Source organism: Lonchura striata, chromosome 5 (genome assembly GCF_046129695.1).
Source record: "Lonchura striata isolate bLonStr1 chromosome 5, bLonStr1.mat, whole genome shotgun sequence".
NCBI classification, from domain to species: Eukaryota; Metazoa; Chordata; class Aves; order Passeriformes; family Estrildidae; genus Lonchura; species Lonchura striata.
The window spans coordinates 14067850-14086705 of NC_134607.1; the positions used below are offsets into that span (position 1 = coordinate 14067850).

The 18856-nt window shown below is 37.8% G+C and overlaps 1 protein-coding gene across 1 annotated transcript in view; it reads left to right on the top strand.

Annotated features, from left to right (window-relative positions):
* The window catches only part of ETNK1 (ethanolamine kinase 1), a 28487-nt gene extending 10050 nt beyond the window's left edge, over nt 1-18437 (top strand). Inside the window, exons 3-8 of the mRNA XM_021552041.3 lie at nt 172-312; nt 1006-1148; nt 6786-6869; nt 8313-8473; nt 10435-10508; nt 11640-18437. Of these exons, the coding sequence (XP_021407716.1) occupies nt 172-312; nt 1006-1148; nt 6786-6869; nt 8313-8473; nt 10435-10508; nt 11640-11712 (676 nt within the window). The 3' untranslated portion in view covers nt 11713-18437. The remainder of the gene's footprint in view (nt 1-171; nt 313-1005; nt 1149-6785; nt 6870-8312; nt 8474-10434; nt 10509-11639) is intronic.
* The last annotated feature ends 419 nt before the right edge of the window (nt 18438-18856 follow it).

Consider the following 18856-nt stretch of genomic DNA (forward strand, 5'->3'; position numbering starts at 1 on the left):
TCCAATCCTTCCTCCTTCTCTTTACTCAGGTAGTGATTCTAATGAACTTTTGAGTCTTGAAATGTGCTACTCTACCCTATGGCTTGTTTAAAGCCTCTTTGAATTCCCGAGCTGTATTTTTTAGAATTTTTCAGTTAAATATAATACTAATTTAATTTTAATTTTTTTTAGACTCATTGCTAGACAGCTTGCTAAAATCCATACTATTCATGCACACAATGGATGGATCCCTAAATCCAATTTGTGGCTGAAAATGGGGAAATACTTCTCTCTCATACCAACAGAATTTACAGACGAGGAAGTAAATAAAAGGTGGGTATTTAATCATGTTCTTTCCCAACTTTGCATTCCTTCTGCTGGATTCTGTGTTTGTACAATATCATCAGACTTCATATTGCTCAGAAGGCAGACTTCAGCTTAAAAATATTCTTCATGTGACTTTGAAATCATGGACACCCTTCTTGCTGCATTGTAATTAAAGAATGCTCTAGCAAAGTGTTTTTTCTTTTACAATGTCAAATTGTTAAGAAAACTGAGAACACATGAGTAGGTAACGAAAATGTAGAGTACAAAATGGCCATTTAAGTGTATCCTGTGACTCGACTAAAACTTAATTTCCTCAGTATAGATACATATGGTACCTAATACTGTTGTGTATTCTTCTTGGAAAAAGTACTGTAATGTGAACAAAAAGTGAATGAATTAATGCAGTAATTCTTTTAATCTTTGCACCTTTAAAATGTGTGTGAGTGTGTTCATGTTCTGCTCCTGATTCTTGGACTACTGTAGTGTTTACAGCACAGATAATCTTCAGAAAATTGTTTCTGGGGAGGACAGAAAAAAATGAATGCCATAATTTGGGAAAGAATACCTTGATTTGGGAGAGGGTCTGTTGAACTATTTGCAGGAAGAATGTAGAGATGTAGAGAAAAGTACTTTATTACAAATGCTTGCTATGGAACACAGAGTACTAAATGTTAACTCTGTTTCCTTATACCTGAAAAGGTTCTTAAATGACATTCCGAGTCCTCAAGTTCTTCAGGAAGAGATGGCCTGGATGAAGGAGAGGCTGTCAAATTTAGGATCACCAGTGGTGCTCTGTCACAATGACCTGTTGTGTAAGAATATTATTTACAACAAGAAAAGAGGTAGGTGTGAGTAGTGAGGGCTTTGTGTGTGCTGTACCTGCATGTGCTCCATCAGTGGTGTTGTTTTACTGACTTGTTGAGGTGAAGTCACTTTGAGCTTTTGAGACCCAGTGTAATGGTAGTGATACCTATGCTTAATTAGCTAATTTTCATCTGTATGCTACTGTATAGAGGAAGAAAATCAGTGCTCCTTGCTTTTCTTTAATGACCTCATGAATTTGTTAATCCCCAGCTTGCCTGTATGCCTGAGTTTCAAAGTACATAACTGAATGCTAATTTTGATCTGGTTATATCAAGCTTTTAGGAAGAAAAGAAAATCATTCAAGTATATAAAATAACATGAAAATGGTCTCTGTAACATTTTGCTCTGGTCTGTGGGAAATACCCTTTCATAATGAAGAATCTTAATGATATTAACTACTACATTCAGTAGCTCAGTTTGTTTTCTGCGTGAGGTACACAGACATCTTGAAAGATTTCTTTTGTAAATATGTGCTTTGTTAAACAGTTGTAGGCAGCAGACATCTTGGCAAAAATTAATTACAGTTTTGTTTCTATTACTATAGAACAAGAATGTAACTTGTGGCTAATGTTATTAAGATCTGTTAAAGCTTCCATATAAACCCACAGCTTATTGATTTTAGTGGTTTGGGGCTTGATTACTAAGTGAATCAATCAGGAATTAAAACAAACAAGGCAAACTTGTGATACCACAAAATGGCCTCTGTGCAGTAACAATACACAATTTTCCTCCATTTCAAATACCTGAGCTCAGCTGAATGTGACTAATCAGATTATGTTTTCCCTTGAAATAAGGATGGTGCATTCCTTCTAGTAGCTGTGTATTTTTGTGCCAGTTGAATAAGATTGTTGGTATGTAAGTTATGTGCTTTAAACTCCTAAAGAAAAAGAAGAACAAAATTAAGCTGGTTCTGGTTCTAGTATGAAAACTGGCTGTATGTGCCAGCACATTTCTGCATCATATGTGAATTCTGCATCATGTCTGCATCACCATATGAACTAAGGAAATAAGCTCTTTTAGTGATGTGTGTAGAAGTTTCCCTCTGAGTAATACCACCTTCGAAGGGAATTGCTTAAGTTATCTATGCCTATATGTGTAAATGCACCCTAACAATGCTATTAGCATAAAATTTAAATTCTGTGAATTCAGTACCAAACTTGAGAGGTTTTACTGAGTTTCAATGATGGAATATTGTTCTGCTTAAAAAGAGAAAGGGGTGAAAGCATGAAAGCACTTGGAGTTGTGATATTGTAGTACCAAAACTAAATCTCTTTTTACCATGTGGGGTTTTTTTAGTGCTGAATTTACCTTGGGTTTTAGCATTCCAGAGAAGGCTCACTGAGATAAAAGTAATTTTTGTGGTTACTTTTCATAGCAGAACCATGCAACAAAAGAAAAAGATCTGAGGAATTCCTTTAAAAGCTTCCCTGTTGTGGCTGATAGGCTCGAAGCTCCTAACTGAAAAAAAAAAAAAAGCTTTTCTTTTGTAAGCAGAATGGGGGGAAAAACAATGCCAATAGTGCATCCCTTGTGAGCAATCCTACAGCAACAAGTGTGTGAATGTTTAGAGTTTGGAGACTGGGTGGGGAAAGAAGGAGGTTTGTCAAGTACTTAGGCTTCAAGCAAGCTGTGAACAGCTGGGGGAAGCACTTGGAAATATGAAGTAAATATATTATTAAACTTATGCTTGAACACTGTACATGTACTGTGTTGTAAAATTTGTGCAATCTGGGTACAGCAGGGACCATTTTCATAGTAACCAAACCTCAATGCCAACTGTAGAAAGGATGGTTGTCATTTGGAAGCTGTTTTTTTATAGCACACTTTTTACAGAGCATCAACAGGAAGCTCAGCTTTAACTGCAAAGAAACATGCATAACTGGAATTGTGTTTAGCAGAGCAAAAGCTTTTCTTTGTATAAGAAAAATTTTACAAGACCAGAAAATATAATCTTTTAAAAGATGAGCTTCACAAGGAATGGCATCAAATTGTCTGAAGGTAGTTGACAGCTTTGGTGAATGCGATACTCTGACTAAATTCACTTTTCCATCTGGAAAAGCTTCTGTGTATCCAAAAGACCTTGGTGACCCTAAACTGAAAACAAGAGAAAATTGATTTTCTAGATTAACTACCTTATTTTTAATTTGTTCCTCACTAAAATTTGGGCAAAACTGGTAGTATTGTCTGGCTTTTCAGAAGCTGTCACAAAGAAAACCTACTTTATTTATTTTAGTAATAATGTATTTATAATTTTGTTTTTGAATGCTTAATTTGCACGTTTACTTGTTGGGGGGATTTGTGGTGATTTATTTAAGCTACAGACCATCAGGGCATACTAGGACTTGTGTCCAATGCTGTATGAATAATTATGGCATGATCCTGAGCTTTGCCTTAGATTTGTCCTCTGCATTGAATTCACATTAAGTTTTCAGACTTGAAAGAAAAATCATAGTCATGCCACATACTGCTTCTAAGAAAAATCAGTCTCCTGTCCTTATTTATGAGCCTGGAAGAGCATGTTGAGTGTTAACTTCATTTAATGGAGTCTCACTCATCTGATTTGAATTTGTTCCTGCTGTGACTAAGAGAACTCTGCCTCTTGCTGTTTTGTTAATGTCCATTCTCAGTCACTCAGGATATGGAAATCTGCAAGTGGTACTTTACATAATTTATAATTATCACTGTCATCTACCCTTTGAAGGATATAGTTTAGCACTTCACATTGCTTTTTATTGCAGTTTTGACATCACGAATATTCAAAATATGCTTGAGACTTGGTACTGCTTATTTATAGACCTTGTGCTCTGATGCTCCTAAATGTCTTTGGTTTTTGTGGTTGTGTTTTTTTGTTTTTTTCCGAGCATGAACTGGGAATTTCCAAAAGTACCTGCTATTTTAAGAGTGTTCAAATACTTGCTATTCAACAAGATCCAGCATCAGAATGTTGTTCTGTTTCTATGTGTGCTCTTTTTGCATATATGAAAATCAGCTGGCAGGGAGTTGTGTGTAGGTAGATGGATAGTTTTGTTCTGTTTATCCCCTCTGCCTACCCAAGGTTTTCTATGGTCCTTGGTAGGAGTTTGTGGGTGCTCAGTGCTTCTGAAGATGGAGGCATTTTTAAGGCTTCTGGTTTTGATCTAAAAACCTGTTTTGTTTTGCGGAGCTCTTTTGGGTATTTATAGTTAAAATGTCATTTGGGTGGGTGAGCTGTGTGAATTTTCAAGCATATTCCTAGCACAGATCTTTGTCTTTGGAGCTGTTTCCACGGGCTCAGGGGCTCACCTGGTGAGCAGCATGGGACAGAACTCGGGATACATCCTTCAGCTCTGGTAGCTACAGCCAAGACTTGGGCAGGGGAAGTGCTTTCCCTATGAAACCATTTAAAAGGAAAAGCAGCTAGGAAGAAAGGTGTCCTCCCCCTCCTACCTGTCAGATCCTGAAGAGATCCAGCAGATGCTTTGTTGATTGCTGCTTGATCTATGTAAAAGTGCATTTCTGGGATATGGAATACAATGAATTCCGTTCTGTATCTTCCTGTGGTTTTTGTGGGGTATGTTGTATGTTGTCTGTCCTAGGACATGTCTGGAAAAAAGAAATGTGTTTCAACTTGAAATATTCCACACTCTCAACATGCCTATTCTGTCAATAGCAGTAGCTTCTCCATCTGCTACCCAAGGGCTGCGTATGTCCTTGTTCCTGCTTCATGAGGACAGTAACATATCTTGTTAGCTTCAATTTCTGCTTATATGTAGTATTCTTTATATCTGGAAGTACGTTGTTTAAATGTAATTATGAATTCATGATTGCACCCAGAGATGTTCTAGATGAAATCTGCTAATGAAAAATTTAAAGTATTTATGTTGATATTTCACTAGCAGACTTTCACCAGCTGTTTTTGGATTTTAGGTAAGAAAGGAAGAAAGCAAACCTCTCAATACAAGTGATATTAATTGGCTGAGGGGCAGAAGGGACTCAGGAGATCACTTGTGTAGCAGAACGTTAGCCAGGGGTGGGAATTTAAGTGGTGTGTGGCTTTAGAGGTGTCTGTTGTGAAAAGCAGCACTGGAGAAGCAGTGGGAAGAGCAAGGCTGGGAATCTGCCAGTGAGGCAGAGCATAAGTTCATCAGTGACAGTGAGATCTTGCCTGCACTGCTGTAAGATTTGCTCCTTCAAAGCTCTAGAGAACTTCAATTTTTCCACTTCCAACAGCATTTCCTGGAAGGAGCTTGACACTTTGCAGGGCTGTTGGTTTGTTAGAACCTAAAAGATTTAACATAATAACCTTGGTAAGCAAGCCTCTCTTTCAGTAGAAGTAAAGGTGAACTCAGACTTGGAGGATTTGTGACTAAGTTTGTGTTGTAGAGTTGAATTTCCATTTTAAGTGCTTAGACAAAAAGATTTGTCCATCTGGCAAACGTCATTGTGTTAGGAGTTCAAGAATGGCAAAGATGAACTGCACATAAAAGAACATTTCTAATAAACTTCTGTGCTAACTTGGTCAGGACATTGGTGAAACTATTTTATTTGAGATGTACAATATTCCTAAATCCTAAGGAGTCAGTGTAGTAGGCACCTAAAATCCTTAGTCTAGGAAGTACATACATAATGTACTTAATTTTAAGTTATCTTTGTTTTCTTTTTAGCCTAGAGTTTTAAGTCATATTAATAGATTTTTCATTATAATAGAGTGAATGTTTTTGTTAAGTAATGCAGGTAGTGATTAAAAAAGAATATGGAGAGGGAGAAGGGTGCAATGGTGAATATTACTCATTTCAGTATAGCAGTGAGAAATGTAAGGTTTTACTTTTTAATGTTCTAGTGCAAAAACAGATCTTCTGTTAATCCATTGCTTCATTTTCTGGCTTTTAGTAATTTTGCTGGTTTCCCTTAAAATACAAGAGCTCTAGTTTTACCTAATCCATTTTGTTTGCATTTTGACTGCTCTTGAACAGCTTCAATGCATTTTCCCCAGCTTCAGTGCAGGTGAATACAATTAGGAGATGTTTGGGGCTGTGTTTTGCTGCTTTATCAGCCCTTGTTTCCACAATGCTATGTAGTTTAATGGCTTTTGGGACCTTATGGTTGTCTGATGGTTTCTTGAGACTAGTTGAATCCAGCTTAAAAAAACAACAGTTAAAAATAATCTTGCTTTATAAGAGTGATAAAGGAAACAGGAAGTATCAGCGTATTGCAGTGTGTTAGTCCACTGTGACTGCACATTTGTGTGAGAATAAACAGGACTGTTATTTTTTAAGTCGGGGAGAAATTGATCTGCTATTTCTACATAAAGTTTAACGAAAGGTTGTGCTGCTGTACTTCTTATTTTGAGAGTGAGGGAGGCCCTCATGTGGTAGAAGTTAAAACTGAAATTCTCCTACTAAGACTCGAAGCAGGGAGAATTGTAAGCTCTAAATTTTAGAGCTTTGCTGAATGAATATTTACTCTTAAATAGCTCATACTGTATAAGTCATAGTCTTACCCTGAAATGTCTGAGTGCACACTGCTGGGTACAAGATGGGTCTGTTCCCCAAAAATCTTCAAAGGATACCTAAGGATCAGGGCTGGTACTTGATTTAATCTGGACTCTAATGTTGTTGCTGTTGTTTCTCACACAGGTGATGTGCAGTTCATAGACTATGAGTATTCTGGGTACAACTACCTGGCTTATGACATTGGAAATCACTTCAATGAATTTGCAGGTAATAATTGGGTTTCTGAGGTAAGACTTGACTGGTTTTACTAAAAAATCCAACAAACTAATTATTTTTTTGTTTGTTTGTTTGTGTATCTAGTTACATGCTTACAGCTGTCAGCTCAGAATGTGTTGGTGTCTCATTTTGCAGACCATTTGTGCCCTTCCTTTGCAGGTCTTCTAACTCAGAGATTGAAACATCATGTCCTAAGTTCTGGCAGAGTTAGATAAGTTCAGAATACACAGCTTTCACCTCATCCTTCTGTGAGGTGACACAGCAGATATGGCCCACTGTGGGGAAATAGTGTGGGTGGGTGTCACACTAGAGGTGCATGTGTTGACAATATTCTACACTATTCTGTGGGATTCCACAGTGCCAAAAGGCAGGATTATGTGGTTTTTGGTGGTTTTGAATGTGTGCACTAAGTACTTGGCCTGTCCTGAAATAAGAAGTAGAGGCTAAGACTATGTCATAGAGAAAAGGTGGGATTTTAGGAATATGGTGGTTTTAGATTAATTTATTAGCTAGTTCAAATTCTTTACAGCAAATGCCCGTTCCACTTAATCCATAAGGGAGAAATTACCTCAGGTGTATGCTGTACTATTTCACAGCATGGGTCAGCAGGGAAAACCTACATAATAATTAGAGCAGATGGAAAGCACACTGTGGTTAAGTGAAGAGCCATAATCTACCAGTTACTTCACAAACAATGTTAAGTTTAGATAACTTAAAAATAAAGAAAAAAAAAATCAAAGTGTATGCGTGGTAATTTGAATTGTGTAGTTGGTAATTTAAACATTTGGAAAGCAAGTTAAATTAATGAGAATTCCTAAATTCACTGGGATGATAATGGAAGTGACCTGTGATCCAGGTTTGGGGCTCCTGGAAGATTCCATATTGCCTGTGACTAAGCACCTTCAGTATAGGAAGAAAAATAGGATAAAAACGAATTATGGGCTCCTAATTCTACCAATGCCCTGGGAAGGAGAGAGGTAGAGTCACAGTAAGTTTTCTTCAAATATGGACTCAGTGATAACTGGGTATGCATCTGGATTTGGCTTGAGATATTGTGGCATACAAGTCTCTTTTCCTACAAAATACATAATATTCTATCTATTTGTGAGGGTTTTTGTTTCATAAAGTAAATACTTTTTCTTAAGCTTTTTCTCAAAAACGCAAGGTGTTGAATCCCAGCATAAAAGCAGACTACCTGGCTGAAAACATAAATTTGTAATGTGGAACACTGATTTGTATGTGGGAACTTGCTGGCAGCATGTAATTTAAGGTGAGGTCAAAGTAAAATTGTGGTTATTTGTTCACATCAATCTGTGCCTGTGTGTTGGGGTGGGAAAGGGCACAGTAATGGACTACTAGTGGTAGTACTAAAGGGTTTCTCGTGGTTTTTCTATTCAACGTTAGGTTCTGATAGTATTCTTGTCTTTTTCCTAGGAGTGAATGAGGTAGACTACAGCCTTTATCCCAACAGAAAATTGCAGGAGCAATGGCTGAGATCTTACCTTGAGGCCTACAAAGAATATAAAGGATTTGGCACAGAAGTCAGTGAAAAAGAAGTTGAAGTTCTGTATGTCCAAGTCAATCAGTTTGCACTGGTCAGTATCAAACACTTGATTAGAATATTTTAAATGATGCAGAGAAACCTGATACTCTGCAAACAAATGTAGTTGCTATTTTCTTGAATTTGAATATAGTGGCATGTAAAGAAAACTTCCATGAGAAATAAAACTTCGTTCTTCTATGGAAACTTGCTTCTCTGTTGCATATTAAATACTCATTATAGAATATTCCTAGTGAAGGAAGCACATTCAGAGAACGAGGAGATGAGCTTTGAGTGAGGATTTCTGTTGGCTGTTTATTGGCCTGGCAAGTTTAAGTTGGCCACAGCTTATAGGGAGTCTTTGTTGAACTTTTGCTTGTAATGGTAAGAAGACAGAACAAGGTAGTGCTTCATGAAGACATATAAGCCTTAAAAGCCTTTTTAAAATAAAGATAACATTCTGTTAAACTAGAACATAGGGATTTTATTTATTTTTTCTTTTGCAGATAAATAGGTCACTCTAGAGTCTCTTGCTGATCTTGTTTTGCCTAGATGATGTGACAGGAAATGTTACAGCAAAAGTGCTTGTATGTTTTTTTCTTCTGAAGAATAACATTCCCAGCTATTTGTAGGAGGAATAAGGCTAAAGTAGCCACTTCGGCCTTATTTTAGTCCTCTTCCCTACTAATTCAAGCACAGCACTGTTACTGTAATGCCCTGAGTTTTCTGGCAAAAGCTACTGGCTGCAGTGAGGAAGTAGAGTTAACAGGAAGCTGATTATTAAACAAGCTTTAAAAACAACGGCTTGTGTGCTACTATTCTTTTAGAATGTTAGTTGTGACTGTTAAATTCAGCTGGCCCATTCATTTAGGAAAGTTAGAGCTGCAGTTTAGCAGGCTGGTGGTCTGTTTGAAAATCAATAGCACTCTTTTGTCTGTTTCAAACAATGGCCATAGTAATGTTTAAGAGGATGGAGTTGTGTTTAGAGAACAAGTCAGGACTTGCCTGTAGTCTTCCTGTGATTCACAAACAGCATGTGACTCTTGTGTCAGTTCATGTGGGAAGCTTTGGTAAGGGAAAACTTGACATAAATCATAGATGTTGATGTAAAATGATGAACTGCAGCTCTCTGGCCAAGTTATCTGAACCAGAGGTACAGGATTTATGTGGGCACAGATCAGTTGCTGTTTTGAGGTGTTTTCAGTTGTGTCCATGGATGTCTACTAAATTCCTGGTCAAGTGTTACATGCAAGTTTCAGGAAGCCATTTAGGTAATTAATATGAGCAGTCATTTACTGAAGTTCAAAGTCTGTCCAGAAGTGTCTTCCACAAGGACACTGTCAAGCTCATGGCCATCACTTGTTCATTTTAAAGTGTATTAACATCTTATCATTCATATGATCCATACTTTCAATCTGCTAGTGAGCAGAGGCCTCCAGACTACTGCTCTGGACTCCTAATGGAGTCAGATGGAACAGATGAGAAATTTGTGTAAATGCTGATGAATTAGAGCTTTTCTTAAAGCATTGCATCTCTCTTTGTCAAAGTCGGGAGTGAAAGCGAGTGTAATTATACAGGTCTAAGGGTGTAATTAAAAATTGAAAAGGAATTTCCTGTTTGCACTGGAGCTCAGTACACAAGAATAATGGAAGTTTACAGCAGTAGAGGTGGTGGTTACATTTCTGAGCATTTTTAAGCATGGTGTATATATAGTCATACAACAGTCTACATAATAGGTGATAGCTTATAAATGGAACATTGTTCCTCTTGAAAAGCAGCGATCAGTTGCTGCTTTCAACACGGGGAGGGAGTTAGACTCCAATGAATTTCCTTGTCTGCTTGTGAGTAATTAATTCTGTAATACCGCTTATAAATCTCTTTGGTAAAGAGTGGTCAAGTAATTTCACAAAAAGATTGGGGTTTGAGTGTTACAGTTTTTTTTGTCTCTCTGAGAATATGTTTACATGTTAGATTTAAGATAAGGTAAATTTTTGCTGTTAAATTTTTTTCTTTCAGGCTTCACACTTCTTTTGGGGATTGTGGGCTCTCATTCAAGCCAAATATTCCACCATTGATTTTGATTTTCTAGGGTAAGTATGCTTGCTGTGTACAATCATGGAGTACTACATGATGGAAGGGACTTGTGGGGCTTTACATTTAGTCCAACACCCCAGCTATCAGAAACTCTGATCTGAGCAACACACCTGACCTCTGTGATCATACAAGAAAACCCTTCATTTGTAAGGGAAAACAAGGCAGTAAAAGCTGTCTTTTTTCTTTCCAGAACAAAAAACACTGTTTTTTGTTGTGGAAAGTTCTCTAATTATGTACTCCTGGGCTAAAACACATTGTTTACAAGGCAAGGGACATAATGTTTTTGTGTACCAAGTTTTTTTTGCTGCAGAGACAAAGGCATAAAAGCCAAGTTGGTCAGTGAGGTGTGCTGTCTATCAGATGCAAGATCTACATTTCCAACAGTTCGAGTCAAAGATACAGTACAAAAGAGCTTGATTACTTATTGCGTGGAGTGTTGATCCTGGAAGTTGCTATTCTTGTTTTAAAGAGTCTTTCTATCACGAATGAATGTTGAGTTCTGTTTCAGGTAGATACCTGCGTCTTTGGCCTTTTTAAAAAGATCTTTCATGGCAGCAAACAGAGGAATTAATTTCTCCTTTGGGCTCTGGGGATCAAGCAAAGTGATAAAATTCATCATTTTATCTGGCAGAAGGTCCCACTTGAGGATTTTCTGCACTGCCTAAGCCAGTTTTCTGGGCTGTATAATGTCATTTTTGTGAGTAACACTGATGTGGGTTCCTGATTGTCTCATGCCGCAGTACCGGGCAGTCACCACTAGATGGAGAGAAAACACCAGTGACAAACCCGAAAACGTGTCCCCAAAAGTTTGACACTTCTGTTTTAATCATCAGGATCAAATTTCTGTGGCATTGCAGTTGTTGGAGTGTCCATTAAGAACAGTTAAATCCCTACCTTTGATAATCCTGGAAGCAGCATGCAAGCTGGGACTGGGGGGTGGCGGAGAACAAATTCTGTAATGTCATTGCCCTGTTCGTAATTTCTTCCTTTGGCAGCTGCTAAGAGTCAATTTTGGAAACAGGGTGCTGGGGTCAGTGGAATTTTGACTAGTCCTACTTAGCATGGCTGTTGTCATGTGAAGAGTTAGCTGTTCCTAACCTGGAATATGTCTCTCTCCCTTTGACCAGGTATGCAATTGTTCGGTTTAACCAATATTTCAAAATGAAACTGGAGGTCATGACATTAACTCTTCCTGACTAATGAAGAGGAGGACTTACCAAGTGGATAGACAACCCCTGAATCTTTTCGGAGAACAGATACTGGAAAAAAAAAAAAAAAAAGCTAAACATTTATTGAAGTGCTGTAATGCTCACTTGGTGGTTCTTGCTTTATAAATAATGCCTCTAGACAGTCCTTCAATGTTAAATTTATTATGAAGAACATATGTACTGCTGTTGATATAAAACGGATTAGAAACTTGCTAAATCTATAAAAAGTTGTAGAAATGGCAATTTAATCCTTCTTTGTAATTTAACATATGTTGTATGTGAATTATTTATTATATTTTTAACATGATTCCGTTGCTGCTTTCATCAGTTTGTGTTAAAGTTGGGTGCAGACAGTGAAGTTGTTCCAAAGGATTAGTTTAACAACTTATTTTATTGAAGTTGCATTCACTTATGCTAAAGGTGACATGTCAGAGACAATTCTTATTTTAGAGGCCTATGAGCAAAAGGTGTGACAATAGACTTGTGAGATCTCTAGTGTGGTATAGGTAGGGAGAAGGGCTAGGGTGATCTTTATTTTTTTCCCCCACTTCTTTTTTTTTTTTAAAGGTAGCTTTCCATACAATGGTACTTTTCTTTTGCACAAGAATCAAGCAGCTTGTTGAAATGATAAATACCATTTTGATATGTTTTCATGTGGATTGCGCTGTAGAAATGTTCAAGTTCTGTGACCACAAGAGTCTCTGAGGATATTGTACCAACTGCTGGTGTTGGGCAGACAGCCTGCCGTCCCCAACTTCCCTGGGAAAGCTGCTTGTTTATTACGTGTACTCTTAAAATCAAAAGACCACTATTCCAAATCTTTCTTCCTTTTTGCAGCTTGATTCTGGATTTGAGCACTATTCTGCTGTCTGTATCTGTTGTGCATCAGTGGCAGAATGGGCTGTTGGACTCAAGATAGGAGAGCAGAGGTCCTGTGGCACTGGGGAGCAAGACACAGGTTTACAGCTCCTGTATCAAAGACAACTTTCTGCTTTGTCCCTTGTAACCTTGGACTCTGAAGTCTTAAATGCCTGGTCCTGTAGTTGTGCAAATTCTGGTATGTCTGGTGGTTCTTTTCTTTTTCTGTCAGAAGATTGCTTTTCAAAGCCTCCAGTTTGAAGGACAGTATGGAAAAGTGTATGACTTTGGCAGTGAGGCTTTGATCATCTCACACACCTTATTTCTTAAAGCTATTATACCAAGAATGGTCTGGATTACAAAATGTTAACTGAAAAGAAAATGTTTACCTAATGGAACAATGCATAAGTTTGTGTGGAAAAGAGGCTTTAACTGTGAAAGGGAGGGTGGGGTTGGGGGGCAGGAGATGGGAAGGAACCCACAGCAGAAAACTCAAGCCCAGCAATGTGGTTTGGGGCTAGGCAGGCATGAACTCTACTCTGATGATACTCTGAAAAACTTTGCGCTTTGGTCACATAAGTGCCCATGTGTACAAAGTCTGTGCGTGTGCATGAGCACATGCAAACACAAACTTACATGGAGAGTCTGTTGTACAGACTCCAGCGAAGAAATTTTTTCAAAATGGCTTTATGGCACATGGCAGTGTGCGTATGTGTGTATAGCATGTATACATGTACATGCACATGTGCTTTACAAAAGCTTGAAGTGATTCAGGACAAAGAAAACTCATGTGAATGAAAAATCTTCACCAATAAAGACCATTTCCAATGGAATTCTGTTGTTTTACAAAAGCACCGCTTAGGGTTTGTTTTTCCTCTTGTTTATATTAATCTGTGAATGTTTTATTTTTATTCAGTCAAAACCTTAAAAATCTTTATACAAATGGGAGAGCTGGGATTTTTTTGTAACTTGAAATGAGGTAACCATTTTCATTAGCTGGAGGCTACTATACTGGACAGACTCTCTTTGATTTGAAACAAATAGCTTAAATAGACATAATTTACTTTGTAGCAGTTATCAAGGATGTTGCTAGAGCTCATGAAGGCACTGAAGTCCTTAATCTTCTGTACTTTCTCCCTATGGACTTTATTGACGCTGTCTCATATTTCCTTTAAGTTCAGTAAGATGTCCTTGGAACTAGAGATTGCTAAGATTTTTGAACTCTTTGTTACTATTTTCTTCCAAGCAGTGGCTTTATTTATGACAGTGTTGCTTTGTATTATGAAATATTTTAAAAGAAGGCTGTGAAGTTCATTTGGTCTTGGGAAATCCAACAGCTGACAGATCCTAAGTTTCCCAATGGCTAGCAAAACACATTCCCATTTCAGGTACCAGTACTACTTAGGTTTGGAGTTACTGTAATTTTTGTCAGTAGTATTTTGTTTGTATAGCTCAAGTAGCAATAACTGCAGGAGTGGAAGTTTGCTTCCGCAGAACCAAAGCTTTTCCTGAGTGCAGCTCAGTTGCGTCCTTGTGGAGTGAATCCTGTGAAAGCACTTTGAAGCAGGTAGCAAATAGTCCAAGCTTTTCCTGAGCTACTTTGAAGGAGCACAAGGACTGTCACAGGTTAGTGGTTGACTTTGCAGTACTGGTCAAGGCATTAAGTTTGCACCTTGGAATTCACTTCAGCACTGCTCTGCGTCAGTTTTCTCTCGAGAGAAGTGCAGGTTAAATCCATTTGTGATCAGCTCTGAGGAAATACTGTAAAGCATCTCCCAAAATGAAATACCATTTGTCTTGAGCCTCATTCTACACCCGTTTGAGCCAGTAGCACTTGGATATCCTCGTTTCCTGAGGAATATCTACAGATGCATTAAGTTGGAAGTAGTAATTTGCATTGCAGATGGTAAAGTAGCTTGAAACTGTGAATACAGGACATTCTGAATGTATAGAAAACATGTACTTGTTTCACTTAATTTATCTTGGTCTCTGTAGTAGCAACATGAAGATATTGGAAGGAGGACAAAACATGACTGAGCTCTAGAAACATCCTATAGTAGTTTTGACTGTGACTTGCCAAGAAGATACTCTGTTGCCTTTGTTAAGCTAAGAGCATGAATGCCAAAATTAATAATTCTTGCTGTAGTTAAAGCTATATTGTAAATATGAAGAGGATCATTAATCTGGGCATTCTTGCAGAAATAGCATCAAGTCAATAGACTGTAGTGGCCTGGTTGCTTTTGTAAAGCAGAATAGTGTGATTTTTTTCCTTCTCATTTCTGCAGTCAGATCTGGCTAATCCAGACCTAATTTCTTAGGTCACTCAAGCACTAAAGATTTTTGAACGGTCACTGGTCTGTCACGTAATTTTAAGTACCTTCATTGACACTTGTTGATTTGCTTTTTAAAAGGATGTGAAATTTGCATTAACCAGGTCTGACTGTACTTGTATATACAACAGTGTAAATAACCATTTGTAAATTAGTGTGAACTGTACTCTATCTTGCATTTATGGACTTGTGTATTGCATTGTATTCTCTCCTGTTTTGTAGAAATCTTGTTGTAAAGAAGAAATCTAACTCTATATGCAGACTTCTTTTGTTAAATTGATTTATAACGCAGCATAATACTTTCATGTTAAGATATCATTTATAGCCTTGGACACCCAGTGTCTTTTTTTCCCCCCATTAGCTTTTTTGAAATCTTGCTTTTGGGAATGATTCTGGGAATAAAGAGGTTTATGCAGTACTTAGATTAAGAGAAAAATCTGTTCTAATAATAGGGCAAACCATGTGTCAGAGGTTTATGCAGTACCAGTGGGATAGGGAAAGCTGTTAAAATTGTTTCTTTAAACTTCTAAACACTTCCTATATGTTCTTGAGTGCTGTTGACTTCTAAACTAAGGGTGTTGGATTGAAGCACTCCTGAAATGTGTGCTCCCATGGGGACACTGATTGAGGTTGCTGTGCTAGAGTCCCTTGAATGCTTTTGGTGGATATAGCCTTCTAATATCCACCAAATAATAATAAAACTTCTAATAGGATTAGTTGCTAATTTGTTAATGCTTATACTGAATGCCCAAATCACTCATAGAGTTCTGTGAATTAACTTACCTCAAGATTAGAACTATTGGTACCCCTTTAGAGTATTTAAATCTTATAGCTGAGATATTTTCCCTGTGTGTGATTCCCTCCCCTTCCTTCTTGTGCGCACAATCCTACTTCTTCTAGCATAAACATGAATCTAAAATCTTCTTTTCCATACTTGGCTTATCACTATTTTCTTTTGCACTAAAATTACATTCTACTTTGTCAGTGCATGACTTCTCATCAAATTTTTTTTTTGTGTAAGAAGTCTCTTTCTGATGAGGCCTTTGACCTTGGAAACAGACATACGAAGGTTAGTTTTTTCCTGACTGTATTTCATCACTGTTGCCTTCCATTGTCTGTTATGAACTCCACAGTGTCCTTCAATCTCTTAGTTTATTCTTCTCACTGGTGTGTTGAATACCTTGGCTGGAAAATTCTGGTTTGAAAATCTAGTTCTCCATCTGACAAACTGACCTTGATGCAATTTGTACAACCTCTCAGCCTTACCTGTGGTTACACTTGAGGTTACAAAGGTCCTGGGAAGTGAGTTTATCCAAGAAGTGCTAGTCAAGAGGCGGGATGGGCTTTGATAAGTGTAAGTAAAAGGAAGTCACTCACTGGGAATCTGAAGTTTTTGCTGTAGCAAGGTATTGAATATGCTTGTTTACTCTCATGGTTTAAGGACAAGAGCAAATTATAAAGGGTAAAGTTTGTTTCAGAAAGAAGCTCAGATTTTTTTAAAGCCTTTGGTAGGTAACAGAAGCTTCCAAATACTCTTTTGTTACTCATACCAAAAGAAATCTTAAAATTGGGTAACTTTTTGATTAAATAAAACTTTGTTCCAAACCGCAGTGATGCTATAATGTCTTGTTTGGGGCAGTCCTTGTTCTAGTTAGCAGAGCAGGTTGAGCATTTCTCACGTGTCTGTTTTAGGTGCTTGTGTGTTCCTTGTTTTCATGTTTTTTTGCTATTTGTTGTGTGTTAAGATTGCTAAACTGCTGCACATGGCAACTATCTACTGTCATCTTCCACATCCAGCAGGTTGTAATTGTGGTAGTGAAGCAGAAAGCATTTTTTCAGACCTTAAGGGAAATGCAAGGCTGATGTGGAGCAGTCTTGCAAATGATTTTTTCCTCCCTCTTTATGACTGTGAGTGGCAAACTGATTGTTTTCAACAGCTGTGAAAGATAGACCTTTGAACTTGTGCAAGGTAGATGTTCTGTTAACCAGACACAGGATCTTTAGGAAAGGGTCTCTCAACAGTGAGAAATCACACCATTCCAGATGGAATGTGTTGGATTAAACCAGACTTTGTGGTTTAGAGACCTTCAGTGGGAAAGAAAATGTGTGAAATGTTTGCACAGGCTGGTTGTAAGGAGGTGCACCATCCAAGTGAAGTGCTGACACCCTGGATAAGGCATTGTTTGATTTTTAAAATGTTTTTAAGTGTCTTTTACAGTTGGTCTGATCTGTAGAGATTATGTAATTAGGAAACTGGTCAACCTGGGGAGAGAGGGAAGAGACTGTTAAAAAATAATTTATAACAAAGGAAGCACCTTTGTAGCCGATTAGTTTGCAATACACTGTGTTTTGGGCTTTTCTTTGTATTTAATAGTGTGGATGGTGCTCTGCACCAAATTCTTTCATAAAGGGTTTTATTACTGTTGGGAAATGTCAGAAAACTGACTGGCATGGCCCTGAAGACAACTGGGACCTTAGATGGCCAGACTTGACCAGATGACCAAATTTTTGGTTCAAGGTTTCACAATCCGTTTCTGCAGCCTTCTAAAGTTTTTAAGCTGCTATCACAGTTTTCCTGTGCTGTAGAATTTAGTTCATGGACTTCCCCAGTGTCTTTGATTTGGTGTTTATAGAGAGATGACACAGAGGGAAACTTCATGGAAATGAAAAGAAAAACAAGTTACTTGAAATCTAGCAAGCAAACTTTAGCACTAAATGCTGAAATAACTTCAGGTGCTGCACCAGCCTATTTTTGTGGCATTGCAACAGTGTGTTTCCTCTATTAAGTGGTTTTGGGTTTTTTCCCCACATAGAGACCCAAAAGCAAAATGCAAGGTGAAAGAGACCTTGGAAGAGAAACGTAAAAAATATCATATAAAATGGATAAAATACATAATGAACTGGAGAAAAAGTATGTGTTTCAAAATTTTTGGTAGTAGTAATTCCTAAGTGTTATCAGAAAATAAGTGTCCAGCCTTCAGTGTGTGAGTTTTTATTTTGTAGTAAGTTTCCATTTACCATATTGTATCATAGTGGTAGTTATGCTGCTGCTTTGTACACAAGTGCTTTGAATAGTCTCAGCATGGAGAATGTACTCAGTCTTTCTGAGGTGTGACTTCAAGTTAAAGCCATTGGTTCTGAGCCTCTTCACTAAAACCCACTGAACACTTGCAGACACAGGGCCACAGCATATTAGGAATATATTCTGTTTTGTGCCATTCTCTTTGTTACTGCGGGTTTTTCAGTGTTCTTTTAAACAAAAGTCCACTCGTGTCCTGTGAGTAAACTAAGCTCAGTTTATAAAAGAGCCTTTGTCATCCCCCAAAAGAGTCCCCATGCCTCTTGTGTGTTGTGGTGTTTAGGTGCATCATTTATTCATTGGAGTGAATTGTATTTCTTTTGCGCTAAATGTGATTGAAACTATTCTAAGGCCTTCTACCACTGATTAAATGAAGTAATGTACCTTTCAAAGAGATTTATATTGTGTAAATAATTTCAAACTGCAACAATAAAGTTGGTTTCTAATGGCGCTGTTGGTATATATTGTGATGATTTTGCTTTCCCCAGGTTTGAGAACTTTTGGTACAATAGTCAAGAGTTCTTAAAGGGTTTTGACTTGTGTTCAAATGCATGCCTCTCCATGGGATTGACAATGCAGCTAAAAATAAATATTTTGAGCTAGAGCTTGCACCAAGTTAATTGTTAACAATTTTGCATGTTCAACAGACTTGGTCATTGTCTGCTGAAATTCAGTGTGGGAGACAGGAATTAAATGGAACATGGCTGTCAGGAGGGATCACTCCTGTAGTGATATCAGGCCCCTGGATGGTGTAGATGAATTGAGGCGAGAGATCTCTGAAGGTTCCTTTTGGGGGAATCAGGTTTATTGGGGATGCAGAAAGGTCCTGCCTCGAGCTGCCAGGCGCAGCACGTGGCAAGGCTTAAGGA